This window comes from Onychomys torridus, chromosome 19, assembly GCF_903995425.1.
Source record: "Onychomys torridus chromosome 19, mOncTor1.1, whole genome shotgun sequence".
Lineage (NCBI taxonomy): Eukaryota > Metazoa > Chordata > Mammalia > Rodentia > Cricetidae > Onychomys > Onychomys torridus.
The window spans coordinates 54,986,055-55,002,993 of NC_050461.1; the positions used below are offsets into that span (position 1 = coordinate 54,986,055).

A 16,939-nucleotide genomic window follows, 5' to 3' on the forward strand; every position below is an offset into this window, starting at 1 on the left:
GTGAGCCACCACATGGGTGCTGGGAGCTGAACTCGGGTCCCATACAAAAGCAGCAAGTGGTCTTAACCTCTGGGCCATCTCTCCAGGCTCTCCAGCCCCAATTTCTCTTGTGAACACTTATTTGGACAAATCTGTGATCAAGGCAAGAGAGTAGCCATCACATTTCAGAATGAGGTCTTGTTTTGAAATTTTGATAATTAAAAAAGCAGAACCCTCAAGGCTAATCATGGAGAGAAAAGGAGCCACTTTCCCAGTGGGTGATGCTTCCAAGCTGTATGAGAGACCACAAAGAAATGTGTCCCACCTTCTCCCCCACATCTCCGACATTTACCAAAAAGGCCTCCCCGAGAACAAGCTCAAACACTCTTTTGATTCTTTTATTGACAATCTGGGCACTTCACAGAAGAAAGATTGTTCTGCGAAGGTTTGATTTCCATTCTCTTGACATCCACTTTTTACCCCACTAATCATGCTCACACAACACAGGCTGTGTGTGATTCATGTTCACACACTGTGGATGTTTTCCCCCTAAGTTATTTCAAGAGTCACTATTCTATTCTGAAGGAAACATAGGCAATCACCAGAAAGAAAAAAAAAATGAGCACACTGGAGAGCCACTGAGCTCTGTGGGATCTCGACACCTAAAGCTGAAGAGCAAACATTGTCCTGGCTTCTCAAAACCATGAGAGCACACAGGTGTGGAAGGAGGCAGTGTCACAGATGAAATAGTGATGGGTGACATTGGTGTCCTGAGTGTTGCTGGACAGGTGGCTTTGCCATTTTGGGTCAGCATATGACACTCATTCAGGACCTGGCTGGGGTTGAGACTTGGGTCAATGGGATACAAGCCTGGGCTTAGGTCTGTTGACCTTTCCTCATGCTACAAGATGCCAATACCTCATTTCTTTAAAGTTTTTGGCTTCTGGACTCGGGTCTTGAGGCCCTGGGGCATGTAGGAGTGGATGGATTTTATCAGTTGATGCTAAATGGGGCTGTTCATGTTGTTGTGGCCCCCTCTCACACCACTGTCTTGTTTCAGCATTATGTCTCTGAGGAAGGGGAGGGCAGAATGCTCCTGGGGGCATTCTGGGTGAGGTTGGGTGAGGCTGCTTGGGGTGGGGGAGCAGATGTTCTTGGGATGTGACCTGGAAAATTCTGAGGTCACTGCCTCTTCTCCCACCATTGAGAGTTTCTATTGGTTACACCTGCTCATTGATTTTAGAAGATCCAGGTCTCTTAAGTCTCAAGGGACATCATGTGCCAGTGAGACCCTCAGCTGCCAGCTCAGCCTCCTGAGAAGTCAGAAAATCAAATAAAAGGGAAAGGCAGAGACTGCACCTCACCCCTGCACACACAATACAGTTTAGAAAATGTGGCTCACATTACCTAGTGGAAATGTTTTCATGTGTTTTGAGTGCCTCAAAAACAAAACAAAACAGAAGAAAATAAATTCTTGAAAAATTAACATTCAAATGTGATATATATTAACCTGAAGAATATTCTAGTGTGTGTTTATTGTGCAAAAGTCCCTGCCTGTAGGACCACTGAGTACATGGGTTTCCCTGGGACTTAACAGCTGGGAGAGATACGTATGCAGAGGTGTCTCCCCTTCTGATGGACGGGTCAGGTATGTTTTCACTTAGATGATCTAGAAATGCTCCTTCTATAAATATTCCATAAATATAAGCCTGACCTGCTCTTAGCGTTGGAAGAGCATTGTGGGATTGCTTCTAAAAACACCCCCTTTATAGGCACTTTTTCTATTAAGTTTACAGTGAAGCCAAGGGCATAGGCCAAACTTCCAGGCTGCAATATGAGTACTTCAAACAAAATTGTAGACTTTGTAATATTTTCAGGGAAAAAACATTTCTTTCTAAAGTTGCGGGTAAGTAAACAAATGGAAATATATTCAGCTTCGATGCCCTCCCAGTAATTTAAAGAGCTGGCATTCAATTAGCTTTCCCAGTTTCTCACTTGGTTGATAAGCTGATTTGTGTATGGTGGAGCTACCGTCTCATCAGCACCATTTGTGAAGGTAGGATTCTCGGGGATAAACAAACGTGTTTGACTATTGCTGGGGAGGGCCCTCTGGGAACAGGTGATTGCTGAATGAGAACACTGTTTCTCAAATCTTGAGCGCACTCTGGCAGCCTAACTTGCACACAGAGTGTGGCGATGGCCTTGGAAAGCTGTTGGCTTCGCCCATGGCTTCAACATGGATTTAGTGAAGGTGAAGGCAGGAAGTTAAACCTGGAAAACCTCTGCCCATGTGATGAGCCAGCTGGATTCATGCTGAGATGAGAATCCAAAACAAGGCGCTGCACTCTGTTCCCAGCGCTGATATTTGCATAAGCCAGAGGCCTGGAAGTGCCTTTTGCTGGGTACCCAGTGGGTGCTGCTAGTTTCCGTGGGTGCCGTGGAAAGGATCTAGTGGCTATATCTGTAATCTGCAGCCTGTGTTTGTGCGTGTGCAGGTATGTGCTTACATGCACAGAGAAGAAGAAATGGCTAAGAAGGTAGGAGTCGACGTGTTTCCCATGAGGAGGTGCGGCCCAGGGTAGAGCCTGAAGTGACATCCCTCTACACGTCGAACCAGTGGTCACCCATGCAGGCTCGGTTCCACTCACAGCCGCAGTTCCAGCACCACTCCAGTCTGCACTGAGGCTGTGGACACTTCATGTGCATACATCCTCCTGTGGGGACAAAGGACACAGGTGCTGTAGCAAACACCGCCAGAGCCCTGGCCCGGATGCCAGCATGCCATCCCAGAAATTACTCTTGTAGTGAACAATCCTAAGCAACAAGGACAGGAGACTCTGAACCAGGGGGAACAGTCAGACGCCATAGGAGGCAGCTCCCGAGTGAGAAATGGGTGAGATAATGACATGGAGGCAGGGCTCTTTGCCGTCAGGACAAATTCCATGTGCACATCTGAATTTCTCTGCTCTCCCTCATGTGCTTAGACACAAATGGTTCATGTTTCATAGACTGCTGATTCTTCATTTAAAAAATATAGCCATATTAAACTCATGATTTTTAAATACATACTAAATATTTCATAATTTAATATATGATGCATTGGGGGGTGGTATTTTTCATATTTATTCAGTGTTACTTGGTTCAGCAAAATGTATAAGCAGGAGTTGCAACAGCCTATTACTTTTAATAGAGAACGTGTTCCTCAATGGTATTTAAATTTTTAGTTAAGGCAAGAAGGAAAGAGAGGAAGTTGCCATGTCGGGACTGTAGCTCAGCTGGTAGACTGCTTGCCTAGCACACACAGAGCCCTGGGTTTGCTCCCCAGCGCTGCACACACCAGGCATGGTGGTGTACACATGTGGTCCCCCAAACTCAGGAGGTGGAGGCAGGAGGATCAGGAATTCATGGACATATTCAGCTACACAGTATGTTGCAGGTCATCGTGGCTTCCATAAAAACTTGTCTTAAAAAGTAAAAACAATCAAACAAACAAAACAAAAAAAGGAAGAGGGGAAGGAAGGAAGAGAGAAAAAAGAGAGAGAGAAAGAAAGAAAGAAAGAAAAAAGGAAGGGAGGAAGGAAGGAAGGAAGGAAGGAAGGAAGGAAGGAAAAAGTGAGAAAGGAAATGCATGTCAAGTGTCCTGCATATCCTACATTATATCTTGATGATGCTGAGGCTGGGGCACGGCTCTGCTGGAGAACTTTCTCAAGGTGAAAAAGATCTGTCAAGTGGTAGCACTGAGATACCAGTGTTCCTGGAACAGGGGCTGTCATTTCTAATGAATGGCCAGCTCCTTATCGAGGGACCTACTTTGGGATCGCAGCCCCCACCCTTCAGGTGTCCTTGGCTTCTGGGCTCAGAAGCCCAGAGTCTTCTGTGGGAACTGAAGAGAACTGTTGGAGATCCAGGCAAAGCAATCTCTTTGCTCACCTGTTACTCAACTCTAGGTGGGTTCTGAAACCCACGCTTACCAGTTATCTCGTTAGCTTATCAAAATATCCAAGTGTTACCTCATTTTTATTAACAGAAAGCACTCATGACAGCTAACACTACTCTAAAATATTTCTCTGCCTGTAGGCATTTGTCTTGGGATAGCACATTTAAAATTTTCCACTTGGTTATGATTTGCTTGAAGCATCATAAAAGATCATAGATGTATGAAAAATAAAGTAGAAAATGTACAAAATTTAAAAAGTACTTATCATCAAAGACAGGGCCATTATTAGCACATGCTAACAGCCGTGTCTTAGGATGTGCATAATACAATAGAACAGTGTGATTCTGCAACATCATTTAAGTCTCTCTAAAATATCATATAGGATATTGAGCAATATGCCAAAACTTGATGAACTTAAGGTTATGCTATGTAAGAACTCTTTTCTTGTTTTTCTCTCAATCCCCATGCATCTGAACCTCTAACACTATAACTCATCTGTAGAAAACAGTGCCACTATGGGCAAGAAAGGAGAGAAGTGGGAAGACAGGGTTCCATAAGGCGGCTCTTTGCTTCCTGGCCGTTAACAGACAGCTGGCTCCCGCCAGACCCTGTAATGCAGAAAGAAGTGCACCTGGGACCAAGATTGTAGCTTGACAGCATGGACCACTTACTTAGTGGTATTCTGGTCGACCATGCACAATATATATATATATATGACATGAAGGCAGAAAGGGGTTATTAGAGATGGTGTAGGAGCCAGTGGGAAAGAGGGGAGTGGGAAAGAGTAGTATGGGAGCAAATATGAGCCAAGCACACACATGTACAAAATGTCAGTGGCCTGAGTCAGCTCAGTGGTTAGGAGTACCAGCGACTCTTCTGGTGACCTGGGTTCAATTCCCACCACACGTGTGGTAGTTCACAACTGTTTGTAACTCAAGTTCTAGAGGATCCCACACCCTCCGTGGGCACCAGGCGTGCACATGGTACACGGACATACCTTCAGGCCAAACATCAATCCACATTTAAAACGTTCTTAAAAGTGTTGGAACAAAGCCTGTTCTCTTGTGTGCTAACTAAAAAGAACACTAAAAAGTGAGGGGGGGGGCGGTTAGAATCTGTACAACTATGCTCGACGCGTACCATTTGATAACAGAGGTGAGCTACCCCATGACTGGTTTAAATGACGACACTTTCATTATTCATTTTTCTTTTTTTTAGTATTTCATCGTGTGCTTTCCTTACGTGTGAGCTCTTCTCCCACTTTGGAAGAAGGTTCACGTGACTCACTGCAGCTGCCTCAGCCTCCCACTCTCCCTGAACCTCCTGATTGGCCACTGGCATCTAGGCTTGTGTCGGAGCAGTGACAGGTACGTCTGATGACACACTTCTCACACTGTGTCCCGTCAGTAAGGGACACGTGGCTGTAAACGGAAGCAGGGACTTGCTGACGGAACCACAGCCACCTGGTAGTGACACGAAGGGACTGTGGCTCTTCTCGTGGTGAACTCTGTCTCTAGACTGACAACCAGGACATGGCAGGCCCCTGGGCAGCGGTGTCTACACTGGATCTAGACAGTGAGTCGATGCTCCCACACTACCTGCGGGTAGATCCAACCACTACAGGCACCCACAGAGCCGAGAAGCAAGGCATAACCTTGCCTGCCTGAGACGATGGGGAAGAAATGTCTGGAAGTTGGAGGGGATTATAGGAGGAAGTACCCAGGCTTGCCCTGGGTTGAGAAGGGCAGTTGTGGAGCTGGGAAAATGGTTCAGGTGCTGAAGTGCTTAACTTGTCAGCACGAAGACCCGAGTTCAGTCCCCAGAGCCATATTAAGAGAAGGGCAGGTATGGTGGCCTGGACTTGCAATTCCAGCCAGTGACAGGTGGACCCTTGGGGCCAGCCAGCTCAGCCTAGGCCAGCCAAATGAGCGAGTTCCAGGCCAGTGACTAATGTGTCCTTAAAAACATATACATTAAGCCAAGTGATGGTGGTGCACACCTTTAATCCCAGCACTCAAAAGACAGAGGCAGGCAGATCTCTGAGTTCAAGGCCAGCCTGGTCTACAGAGTGAATTCCAGGACAGGCAGGGCTACACAGTGCTGTGGATATCACTCTGTATAAATAAAGTGCTGATTGGCCAGTAGCCAGGCAGGAAGGATAGGGTAGGTGGGACAAGGAAGAGGAGAATGCTGGGAACAGGAAGGCTGGGAGGAGACACTGCCAGCCGTTGCCATGAGAAGCAACATGTAAAGACACCGGTAAGCCACAAGCCATGTGGCAAAGTATAGACTAACAGAAATGGGTTAATTTAAGAGTAAGAGCTAGACAATGGTAGGCCTGAGCTAATGGCCAAGCAGTTTAAATAATATAAGTGTCTGTATGATTATTTTATACGTGGGTTATGGGACTGCAGGGGTTTGGTGGAACCTGGAGAGAAGCTCTCCAACTACAATACAGAGAAACCCTGTCTCAAAACAAAAATGAAAGTAATTTATTTACTTATTTATTGCTAGTGGGTGCATGTGTGTGGAGGTCAGAGGCTAACTTGAGGAAGGCAGTTCTTTCCTTCAGTCATGTAGGTCCTGGGGTCAAACTCAGGTCATCAGGCTTGGTGGTGAGTGCCTTTACCTGCTGGGCTATCCTGCTGGCCTGAGACTCTGATTCTTCTATATAAATAATAATAAAAAGATAGAATCCTGAGTAATACCCCAGGTTGGCCTTTGGCCTCCACTCACACGTCTACAGACACTTGTGTACTCCTGCACATACGTGCACCTGCACACACACCCACACACACGTATGCACACACATAGACACAAAAGACAGAAAACAGAAAAATTGTTCCATTTCCCTGTAGGAAGAAGTGCTTTCCTGAATGTGGAAGCAGCCATGAGCTAGCTGAGCTGGGACTGGACAGTGCAGCTGGCCCTGGGCCTGCATCTGGTCCAGAGGTGCTTCAGGGTCAGCATGAGGGCAATCTAGGTTCTTTGCAGTGCTGTAGGTCAGAGGCTAACACTCAGCAGGCTACGAGTCAGTGCTTCCCATTTACAGCCCTGACAGCGTTTCTAAGACACAACCCCATGGGAAACCATCTATATCAGTGACTCACTCCGCCTCCATGCCTGTGGTGTGGCTTGTGTCTTAACAGATCTGCTCAGGGGATTTCTTTTGAGTGGTTCCCTTGGCTCCCATGTTGGCCCCACACACAGTGTCCTGTCATGCTGTGCCTGGGGATGCCGGCAAGCATGGGGCTTCCAGCACAGGCCAGAGATGGTGATCACATCCCACTGTGTTTACACATGTGGTCCTCTGCTTCTTCCTTGGGTCAAATCTGCATTTCTCTGGGATACTAGAGACATGGTCTTGTCCTATTTAGCTTGTGCTTTTCAAATCTGTGTAGCGGGCTGCTGGGCCCTGTCCATTAGTAGCCATTGAATACTCTCTTCTGACAATGCCATCTTTTCCCTCTTTCTCTCATTGTTTGATCATGGTCTGGTAGTGGTGGGCAGAGCTAGAGTGGGGTCTCTTAACTTATGCTCTTAGCAGGTGCATGCTAACTACTGCCCTGCTGGGCCATCCCAACATACAAAGGAACAGGGAGGTTCACCAAGGGAGTTCTTTTCCCAGGGGTTAGGGACTCAGAGTTAGGGACTTGGGTGTAGCTAAGCCTGCCCCTGCCACCCTGGGAGCATGGGCACAGTCTTGTGGGTGTTGATAAAGGCATTTCTTAAAGGCTTGAGTGCTTGATATAGGTTCATCAGCTTCCATTCTGCAGCCAGACAGCTCTCAGCACCTGCCATCCTGAGGGCAGCTAACACCCAGAAAAACATGCAACACGATCCTATAGCACACAGCCCTCAGAGAAGGGCTGGTCACAGGGGAGGAAGGGGAAGGCCACAGTGTCCACCAACTGGCGTCTAATCCCAAGCTATGCCCAGCGCCCCCACACTACTTCCTACATGCATTATCTTCTCGGCCACATAAAGGCTGACTACTTGCCTAACATAGCTGTGGGACCCACTCACCACAGTTTCCTGTCTGATGAGAACCAGAATGATGCTGGGCAACATCTACTGAGATGTCACACTAACGTGCCCCTTGCAGACATCACAGCATCAGCCTTCATCCTAGCTTTGTGCAAGGCAAGCAGATGGCCCCCGAGCCCCAGAGGGTGGGTAGACGATAGGTTAACAGGCCCCCGATGCTAGAAACACGGGTGACAATGGTTGATGAGGATTGAGACACAAGCAGACCAGAGCCAACTTCTACTGCAGTCCTCAAAGCCAGTGCGGTCAACCCACACAGGAAGCCCTCCGGAGCCAGCCAGATGCGGGCAGCAGAATGGAAGGGACCCTATTCCCAGCAACCTCCCCGAAGTCAAAGCGGTCCATGACAACAATAAGGGGAGGGGATGAAGGAAGGCACGGTGGAAGTCCAGAGTGTGCCAGCAGGAGGGGTGAGAGACTGCCTCTCTCAGGGGGAGCCAGATGGAGCCTCCAGGGGCACCAGCATGCTAACCCCAGTAGTACCGACTGATGTTCCTTGAAAAGGCCACCTCTGCGGTACTGGTCCTGCAGAGTTATTGACTTTACTTGGTGAACGTGGAGTGATGGAATGCTACAGATTGAGAGCCAAGTGGCCTTGGGCTGACTTCAGCCCCTTGACAGTCACTTGCCACTGGTTTCTGTACCTGACCTAACAACTTTGTGTTTGTTAGACCAAACTTTCAGAACAGAATGTACTGGTGAGTTTAGCATGCCACTGGCTTCTTCCGAGTCTCAAGCTAAGGCTGTCCTCGGACATCTCGTGAGGACTTTATCAGAGTCCTCCTTGCTCTGCTGTATCCAATCCATACGATGTCCCTGCCAATCTATCTGGTACATGCATGGACTTCTGACTTGTAGTTCAGTGACTCTGAGTTTACTTAGCCTCTTCCACAGCAGAATGTGCCATTCTGGGCAACTTGGACCTGTGTTCCCACAACATGGCCACTCAAGTTTGGCTCAGAACAAACCTTTTTCTCTTTGGGGGAAGAGCTGTTTTGCATCAGTAGTGGCTCTCAGGGTATGAACTCGGCTTTGGTTCTCATGTCCTACCCTGCTGCAGGCAGGGCAACGCCCTAAACGCTGCTGCCGCCTGGTTCAAATGTCCTCTGCATGGCACATTCTTGCTGTGGACTAGGGGAGAAGTGTCGCACATAGCTGTGTGCCCTGAAGGATGCTTGCCAATGCATAGGCCTTGCTACCACAGCCCTCGAGTCTCTTGGGACACCTTGGTATGGGCTTAAAAATATACATACTGGGGTCTGGGTGGAGGCCCAGGTATGTGTAGTTTTAAAAGTATACTTGGCAATTCTCCTACATGCTCAAGGGAGATCTAAGCTATACTTTCAGGACACGGTCAGCAGAGACAGGTATTGGTAGAGGTGAGTTGATCCCTACTCTCTTTGAGAGCCAAGACCTCTGGCTCATGGATGTAGGAGGTGGAAGAGGCGTATCATTCAGTCTAAGTGCTCCAGGGTTTCCCATAGCCATGTGGCTCCACATTGATGAGGCCAGTGGATGTGACTGCATGTGACCATCATGTGAGACAATACCTGGCCAGGCTTTAGAGGATTAATGAAGAGGAACCATTCGAACACGAATGTGCATGTTTTTGTCTGTTGACTGCAAAATGGAACATGCTAGGAAAACTCGCCCTGCTCTCATTTCATGTCTAGCAGAGATATGTTCAAGTAGTCGTTTTGGATTCTTAAAAATCACAGAAGATTTTCTGGGAGGCAGAAGAGAAAGTCCCTTTCCAAAGTCCAGTGATGCTGACACTCGCATGGATGAGCCAGGCACCAGTGCCGTTTAAGACGTCACTGCCTCCCTTGCAGCAGGGACAGGAGAACTGAGGTGGGTTCCCAACCTCAGGGGATATTAACAGGGGCAATGGGGGATGCGTGAAGGGCATTGGAGGGTGTTTGTGGCCTAAAGTTCTTGAGGAAAAGTTGATTAAATAAATCTACCCCTGCTTCTTGACCGAAGGAATTCTGAAATGCTTTAACATGTTGTTGTATGCTGGGAATGTTGGCCCTAACCCTACTTCCTCAAGTAGCCTGGGAGGAGTAAACACTTCATCCTCACAGAGGACTTGGGATAAGCATTTAGTGAGTGTGCCACACAAATTAGCTATTTTTGATATTATTGTCCATGAAGGGAGATGCAGCTGCCATCACCTCACAAAATAGAGCTGACATGGCAGTCTTGTCTCTCAGCCTGGACTCTGGGGGCCTGTGGAGGACACTTCGTGGGGATACTAGACTTTGCTGTTAGAAGAGTGAACAGCTCATCTGATGCAAGTGTCTAATGTCATTTATAAGAAGGACCACTAGTGTATCTTGTGTATCTTCTCTCTTCACTGGCATTGGAATGAGCCCTGATGCACTCAGTGTCACCCACTGCTGGCCACCATCTCACCAGAAAGTTTCATTTACCACCTTAGTTCCCAGTCCAGGGATGGAATTTCATCCCATAGAAACCACCTAGGACGCTGCTACTGTCTCCTGCCTCAACGTATATTAGTGTGTGAGAGCATCCCAAATTTCCAGGAAGAAACTAGGGTAGTTTTAGTGGATTTGGGTTTAGGAGGTTGAGAAATTTCATGTTGAAAAATTGACATCCACACTCTACCTAGCTAGCCTCAAGCTGTATGCCCTCCCAGAAGCCCAGATGGCCACCCGAGGCTGCCATGCAGGAGGCCCAGGCAGGCCAGGTTCTTCTCTCAGCTTGCACTCACCGTTTTTTTCAACTGGCACATTGCAGCGAGGACAAGGCTTAGTGGTTTTCTTGATGGTTTCCTTAGAGGCCTCCTCCCAGCGAGCTTGTTCGGCGGCCTTTTCGTCCACTCGGTAGGCCTGGATTCGTAGAGACAAAAGAGGTTCAAATTTGGGTCTTTATTATTGGGGCTGAAGTCTGCATTCCTTGAAGGGCTGCTGCAGATACTTAAAAAGATGGAAGTGCCTTCAGGCAAGAAGCTTAAATATGAACTTGTTTGACAAGTGCTGTACAACCACTGGACATGTGTGGGCATTATGTTCTTGGCACGTGGCATATGCTCATGAGCTAAGAAAAGATTGCTCAATTTTATAGCATGGAGTGCTGTGTTCTGGGGATTTTATGTGATTGTAATAAATAATACCTAGCAAGTGGTTACTATGTAGGCTAGGGATGAAGGCTTTCACATGCCTCTCATAGATATTTGTTAAGTGCGAGGCGGACACATTCATTTTCATTTCTGAGGCTTTGAGGCACGGACAGTGACCAGACACTGGGAAGAGGAAAGGTCATTGTGAGTCAACAATCTTCACCTTTAGTCTCTTCCCCTTACTTCCTGCCCCTGGAGAACGGGGGCCTCTCGTGCTATCCCAGAAGGCCCAGGAGAGAGGACATGGTGATGACAGAGAGGCAGACCTCTGGAGTTGATGGCAGCAGAGACGAGGACTGTGGGCCTGGAAGCAGCTGCCTGGGCTCAAATCACTCGGATGGAAGACCTGGACAAGGCCTCCTCCTTTCCTGAGAGGCCTCACAGGTGGAAATAAAACATGGGGCGCTGAGGGCTGAGGTTCATTTCCTTAAGTTCTAACATGAGCATCTGACTCGGGTCGTTGGCTGGTAATTTAAACTCCTTCAGGATCTACAGCACGGTAAGCCGTACTTATATCACCATTCATGCTGCCAAGTACTAGACCATCCTTGACTCATAACTGCCTGCTACCGGCTGGCTGCATTCCCCACCCCCAAAAATGTGGATATTGAAAACCTAATGCTTTTGAAAACTAAGACAGCCTCATGTTGCAGAGTATTAATTTAAGATATGTTACATTTGGGTTTGCTGTGGAACGTTTGTTTTAGTGATGCAAAGATGTGCTGCATTCCTTTATGGTGCATTTATTTAACTCTGTGAAGGTGTGTTGCTGTGCCTGTCTAAAACACCTGATGGTTTAATAAAAAGCTGAATGGCCAATAGTGAGGCAGGAGAAAGGACAGGCGGGGCTGGCAGGCAGAGAGGATAAACAGAAGGAGAAATCTGGGAGGAGAGGAAGAAAGAGCAAAAGAACAAAGAGAGAAGGATGCTAGGGGCCAGCCACCCGGCTACACAGCCAGTCATGGAGTAAGAAGGAAAGGAAAGGTATACAGGAATAGAGAAAGATAAAAACCCCAAGGCATAAGGTAGATGGGATAATTTAAGTTAAGGAAAATACAAAATACTTTGGCTAAATACAAGCCAAAGTAAAGCCCGGCTTTGATAGGTAATAATAGGACTCTGTGTGTGATTTATCTGGGAGCTGGGTTGTGGACCCCTAAAGGAGCAAAAACAACAAACAACATCCTCAGCTAGAGAAGGGGTTCCCAAAGGAGCTGCTCCAGACTGGGGCTTCATTCTGTTCCTGCCTAGTTCAGACACTATACTTCCCACTTACTTCAAGTACTGGCTGACTCCTGGAGAGGAAGAGTTTTTAGATTTAGTCTAAGAGCATTGTAATCTGGTACTGTACTTTAAAATGTTATCCAAATAGAGCCCCTTCACCTTGACCACTATGGCATCCATCCATCCATCTATCTGTCTGTCTATCTGTCTGTCTGTCTCTATTTATCCATCCACTCATCCTCTGTGCTTTAATACAAACATTCAAGTCATTTTATTAACTTGTAATAATGATTTAAGAGAATATTCCCAGAGCTACTCGGTAGCATTGATGCTGACTGAATGCAACAACTCCGGAGACCGGCAGGCTGCCAGCCCCAGGCATAGATGCCCACTAGCAAGTTTCCAGGCCACAGAAACTGGGTTTATAAGCCAGGCCCTGCAGGCACCTGTCCCGTCAGCAGAAGTGAAGAGGTGCTGGGCTGCCTATGCTCAGAAACTGCAGCTTAGGGACTCCCCACCCCCGATTTTCACAGTGCAGTTGGGTCCGTCCCTGTTGAGATCCAAAGTCTGGTGGAAGGAATCTAACTTCAAAGATGAGACCCACTCTTATTTCATCTTTATATTCTAATCTTTCACTTGTTAAAATTTCCAGTCCGTATGAATGAAATCCTATGAAGGAAACAGCCATTTTTTCCTAAGTTTCAGCATTTTGCGGTTCTTTGTAGGAACCCTGATATTTATGTTTCTGTTATTTCCAACAGAAAGTGAGTTCTTCTAGACTGAGGTCATGTTTGAGTCATTCTTGTTTCCAGCCCTTGGCTTCGTGCCTAGGTAACAGCAAGAACTCAGTCAAGTTTAGCTAAGTGACAGTCATCTGGAATAGGACCCCATGAGACAGGTGTGCATCAGGGATGCATTCGTGATGGTGATGGTTGGCCCCAAAGGGAGACTTGCCAAGGGCTGGTCACCAGAGCTAAACCCACTTCCGTTAGTGCCATGATACTCTAAGAGCATCCTCAAGTAATGCAAAAGGACTCACATGATTTGGGAGCACTTTATTAGTGTAAAGCAGAGTCAGCTTGATTGTTGAACTGTAGGTCACTGAAAACTTCCCTTAGCTCTGGCACACCCTATAGATTGGAGCCCAATGACGAAGCTGTGGTTGGTGAGGACTGTTTCAAGATCTGGCCCTCAGACATGCATTTTGACTTTAACATGCATGGATTCAGTCTGTCGGATGCATAGGTGGTCCTAAATCCGGCGAACAGGGTGGCTACTTCTCAACTTGATTGGCGTTAGACTCGCTTAGGAAACACAGCTCTGCATATTTATGCAAGGGTGTTTCCATAGAGGCTTAGCTGAGGAAGGAAGGCCCATGCTGAATGTGGGTGATACCATCCCCTGAGCTTGGGGCCCAGACTGAATAAAGATGGAAAAAGGAGGAAGGATGCTGAGTGCCAGCATTCACTGCCACGATGAACTTTATCCCTTCAGAGATAAAGTAAACCTCTTAATTGCCTGGGGCTCTCGGAGAGAGCGTGAACCCGTGTTCCCCAAAGCAAGTGGCTAGACATGTGTGTCTGCTTTTTATATTATGGTGTAAAAATTAAGCTATATATATCATTTCATAGTATGTGTGATTAGCTATAGATACATAAATTTAAGTTCTCTGAAGAAGCCACGCTGGTAGTAAAGATTCTGCAGGCTGACTGATCAGCCAGAATGTCTCAATTATAAAAGACAGAATACAGCAGGTTCAGAGCCAAGGTGATCTTGGACTGGTGTCGTCAGCAGCCTTAATCGCCATTTATTACCAGCCTTTGTATCTGGCCCAACCTTGACTATTTGATTGTGGTAGTTAAAGAAAACCCCTTTTTGAGCTAGGCACCCATTCTAAATTCCTAAAAGACAAGTTCCTGGCAACGCTGATTCCTTGCCCCCTCCTCAGGATTGTAAAAAAACGACCCACTTGCTCCTGCTTATGCAAACCCACTTGTTGCTATGTAACAGGGAGTGAGAGGGATATCTCCTCACTAGCTGAGGACAGGGAAGCGGTTTCTCACTTAGCTGTGCATACCACATACCACAAAAATGGGATAATTGTGGTGCCTACCTTTAAAAACCCTTTCTCCAGCCTCTTCTGCATGGCACGTCTTCAATTTGGCTGTGCTCCTGCCCGCAGTAATTAATAAATTCACTTGATTATAATTTGAATTGAGTCTGTAGACTTTTCCCTGTGGATTCTAACTCCATGACATGATAAGACCTTTAGAAGGTATTCTTAGCATACCAAGCCCACAGCTAAGCATGTTGTAGGATAGCTTTTGAAAATTGTGGCTGAGATTTCCCACTTTGATGTAACCTGTCCATCTGATGTTCCTACCAACATATTTGGTAAATGCATATATATTTTTTTTTCTTCTTTTTGAGACCGGTCCCTTGTAGTCTATACTGGCTTCAAATTCACTATATAGTTGATGCTGGCCTTATACTCCTGGTCCTCCTGTCTCTGCCTCCAGAGTCCTGGGACCACAAGGGGGTACCACTGTGCCATACTTTTGTTCTGTGACTAGAAAAGCCCATGAACCTGTCCATAGCAGCACAAGTCAGTGAGCGCACCCAGGACTGTCATGCCTGGCCTTGGCTACTTATATTGACTCAGAACCAACTCTCTGTGATTCCCGTTAGAGAAGGAGCTGTTATATGTTTCTTATTTTATATCATATATATTTGTTCACATTGAGCAAGTTTAAATACCAAATAGTCTTCTAAATGTGCAAAGTCAAAATTATAATGCAGTTCTTAATTTCTTACTCCTAATGTAAGACTATGATTGACATTGAAAGAGGTTCCAAAAATTTTCACCTCAAAATACACATATGAATTATCTCCAATCTGAGAAACACAAGCATGAAAAACCAAGGCAAGAATCATCTTCAGGGCTGGAGAGATGGCTCAGAGGTTAAGAGCACTAGCTGTTCTTCCAGAGGTCCTGAGTTCAATTCCCAGCACCCACATGGTGGCTCCCAGCCATCTGTAATGAAATCTGGTGCCCTCTTCTGGCCTGCAGCATACATGTAGACAGAGCACTATATACATAATAAATAAACCTTAAAAAGAAAAAGAATCATCTTCAATTTCTCACCAGGAATAGGCATTGCCCATTGTCATGTCTATCCATTTGTTTAATTTTCTCCTGCAAGATTCGTTGTAAAGACTCAGGGACTAGAGAAATAGCTTAGTGGTTTAGAGCACCAGCAGACCCTGGCTCCATTCCCTGTACCCACATGGTAGCTCAGAAACATGTATAACTCCATTTCCCAAGGATCCAACACCGTCTGGCCTCTTCTGTACCAGGCGTGCCTGTAGTGCACATGCATATGTGCAGCAAAACATTCATACACACAAAATAAAAAAAGTCAATCTAAACAAATTTTTTTAACTTGCAGTTAAGACGACAGATTAGAAGGTGCCTCTGACTAGGTGGATGTGCAGATGGACAGACAGAGGACTAGGCTGTTGTACCACAGAGCCAATCTGCTCCTGCCAACCCCTGCCTTGCCACCTGCGTTTGCTGCATGCCAGGGAACCTCTCCCACTAATAGACTCAGGGTCCCCTGCTGCTGCCACTGGGGCGGAGGCCACAGCTTCCATGCAAATCAGAGGGAACTGTCTCCACCAGTGAACTGTTCACAGGAGCAAACATATGGAGCAGATTGAAGTGAGGTAGGGGTGAGAGCTGTGTAGCAAAGATATGGCCAGGGGACCTGGAACTGAGACAGCCTGCCAGAGAGATCTTCCCACCACTGGCAGGGGTGAGCTGCATGGCAGAGTTAGAAGCCAGTGGCTGGTGGCACACAAAAGTACCCACATGGGCAGGTCTTCCACAACCTTCCAGAGCCTACATCACAGAAGGCCTCGCCCCTGGAAAGTGCCACTCAATTCACCAGGGGTAAGATTCTAAGTTTCTGGAAGAGGCAGGGTGGATTCTGGCAGCCAGTAGTCTAGGCTCAGAAATCCTTCTACTTGGAGGGACACCGGTAATCCGTCTGAACTGCTGAGACCTGCAGTCCTCCCCAGCACCTGTGGAGAGGGACACAAATGACAGTCTAAGGGGAGGGGACACTATCTTCTCCTCGAGGAAGAAGGTACTAAGGGCAACTTTGTAACTGCTTAGCCTTTTCTACAGCTTTTAAGTTGTTTACACATCTGTATTTGTTAAGCATCTGTGTTTTACTCTCTGTCTCCCTGGAAGACTTCCACCACTCTCTCTTACTTCTGTTCATCTACAAATATCTTCCTTGTTCTACATCTCTACAGCAATAGTCTACTATGTGTCTCCAACTGCAATGATCGCTCTCTCACTCAGCGGTCACCTCTTTAGTCTAACTGCCCCCCCCATCACACACACATGCACCTGTATACACACACCACACCACACCACACATGCACACACACACACACACACACACACACACACCACACATGCACACACACACACACACACACACCACACCACACATGCACACACACACCACACCACACCACACATGCACACACACACACACACCACACCACACCACACATGCACACACACACACACACACACA

At 46.9% G+C, this 16,939-nt stretch overlaps 1 protein-coding gene across 1 annotated transcript in view; it reads right to left on the bottom strand.

The window, feature by feature from the left end:
• Positions 1 to 364: 364 nt before the first annotated feature.
• Prkn (parkin RBR E3 ubiquitin protein ligase) overlaps positions 365 to 16,939 on the bottom strand; it is a 1,200,313-nt gene continuing 1,183,738 nt past the window's right edge. Inside the window, exons 11-12 of the mRNA XM_036169262.1 lie at positions 10,698 to 10,815; positions 365 to 2,693 (exon numbers count right to left, since the gene is read on the bottom strand). Of these exons, the coding sequence (XP_036025155.1) occupies positions 2,581 to 2,693; positions 10,698 to 10,815 (231 nt within the window). The 3' untranslated portion in view covers positions 365 to 2,580. The remainder of the gene's footprint in view (positions 2,694 to 10,697; positions 10,816 to 16,939) is intronic.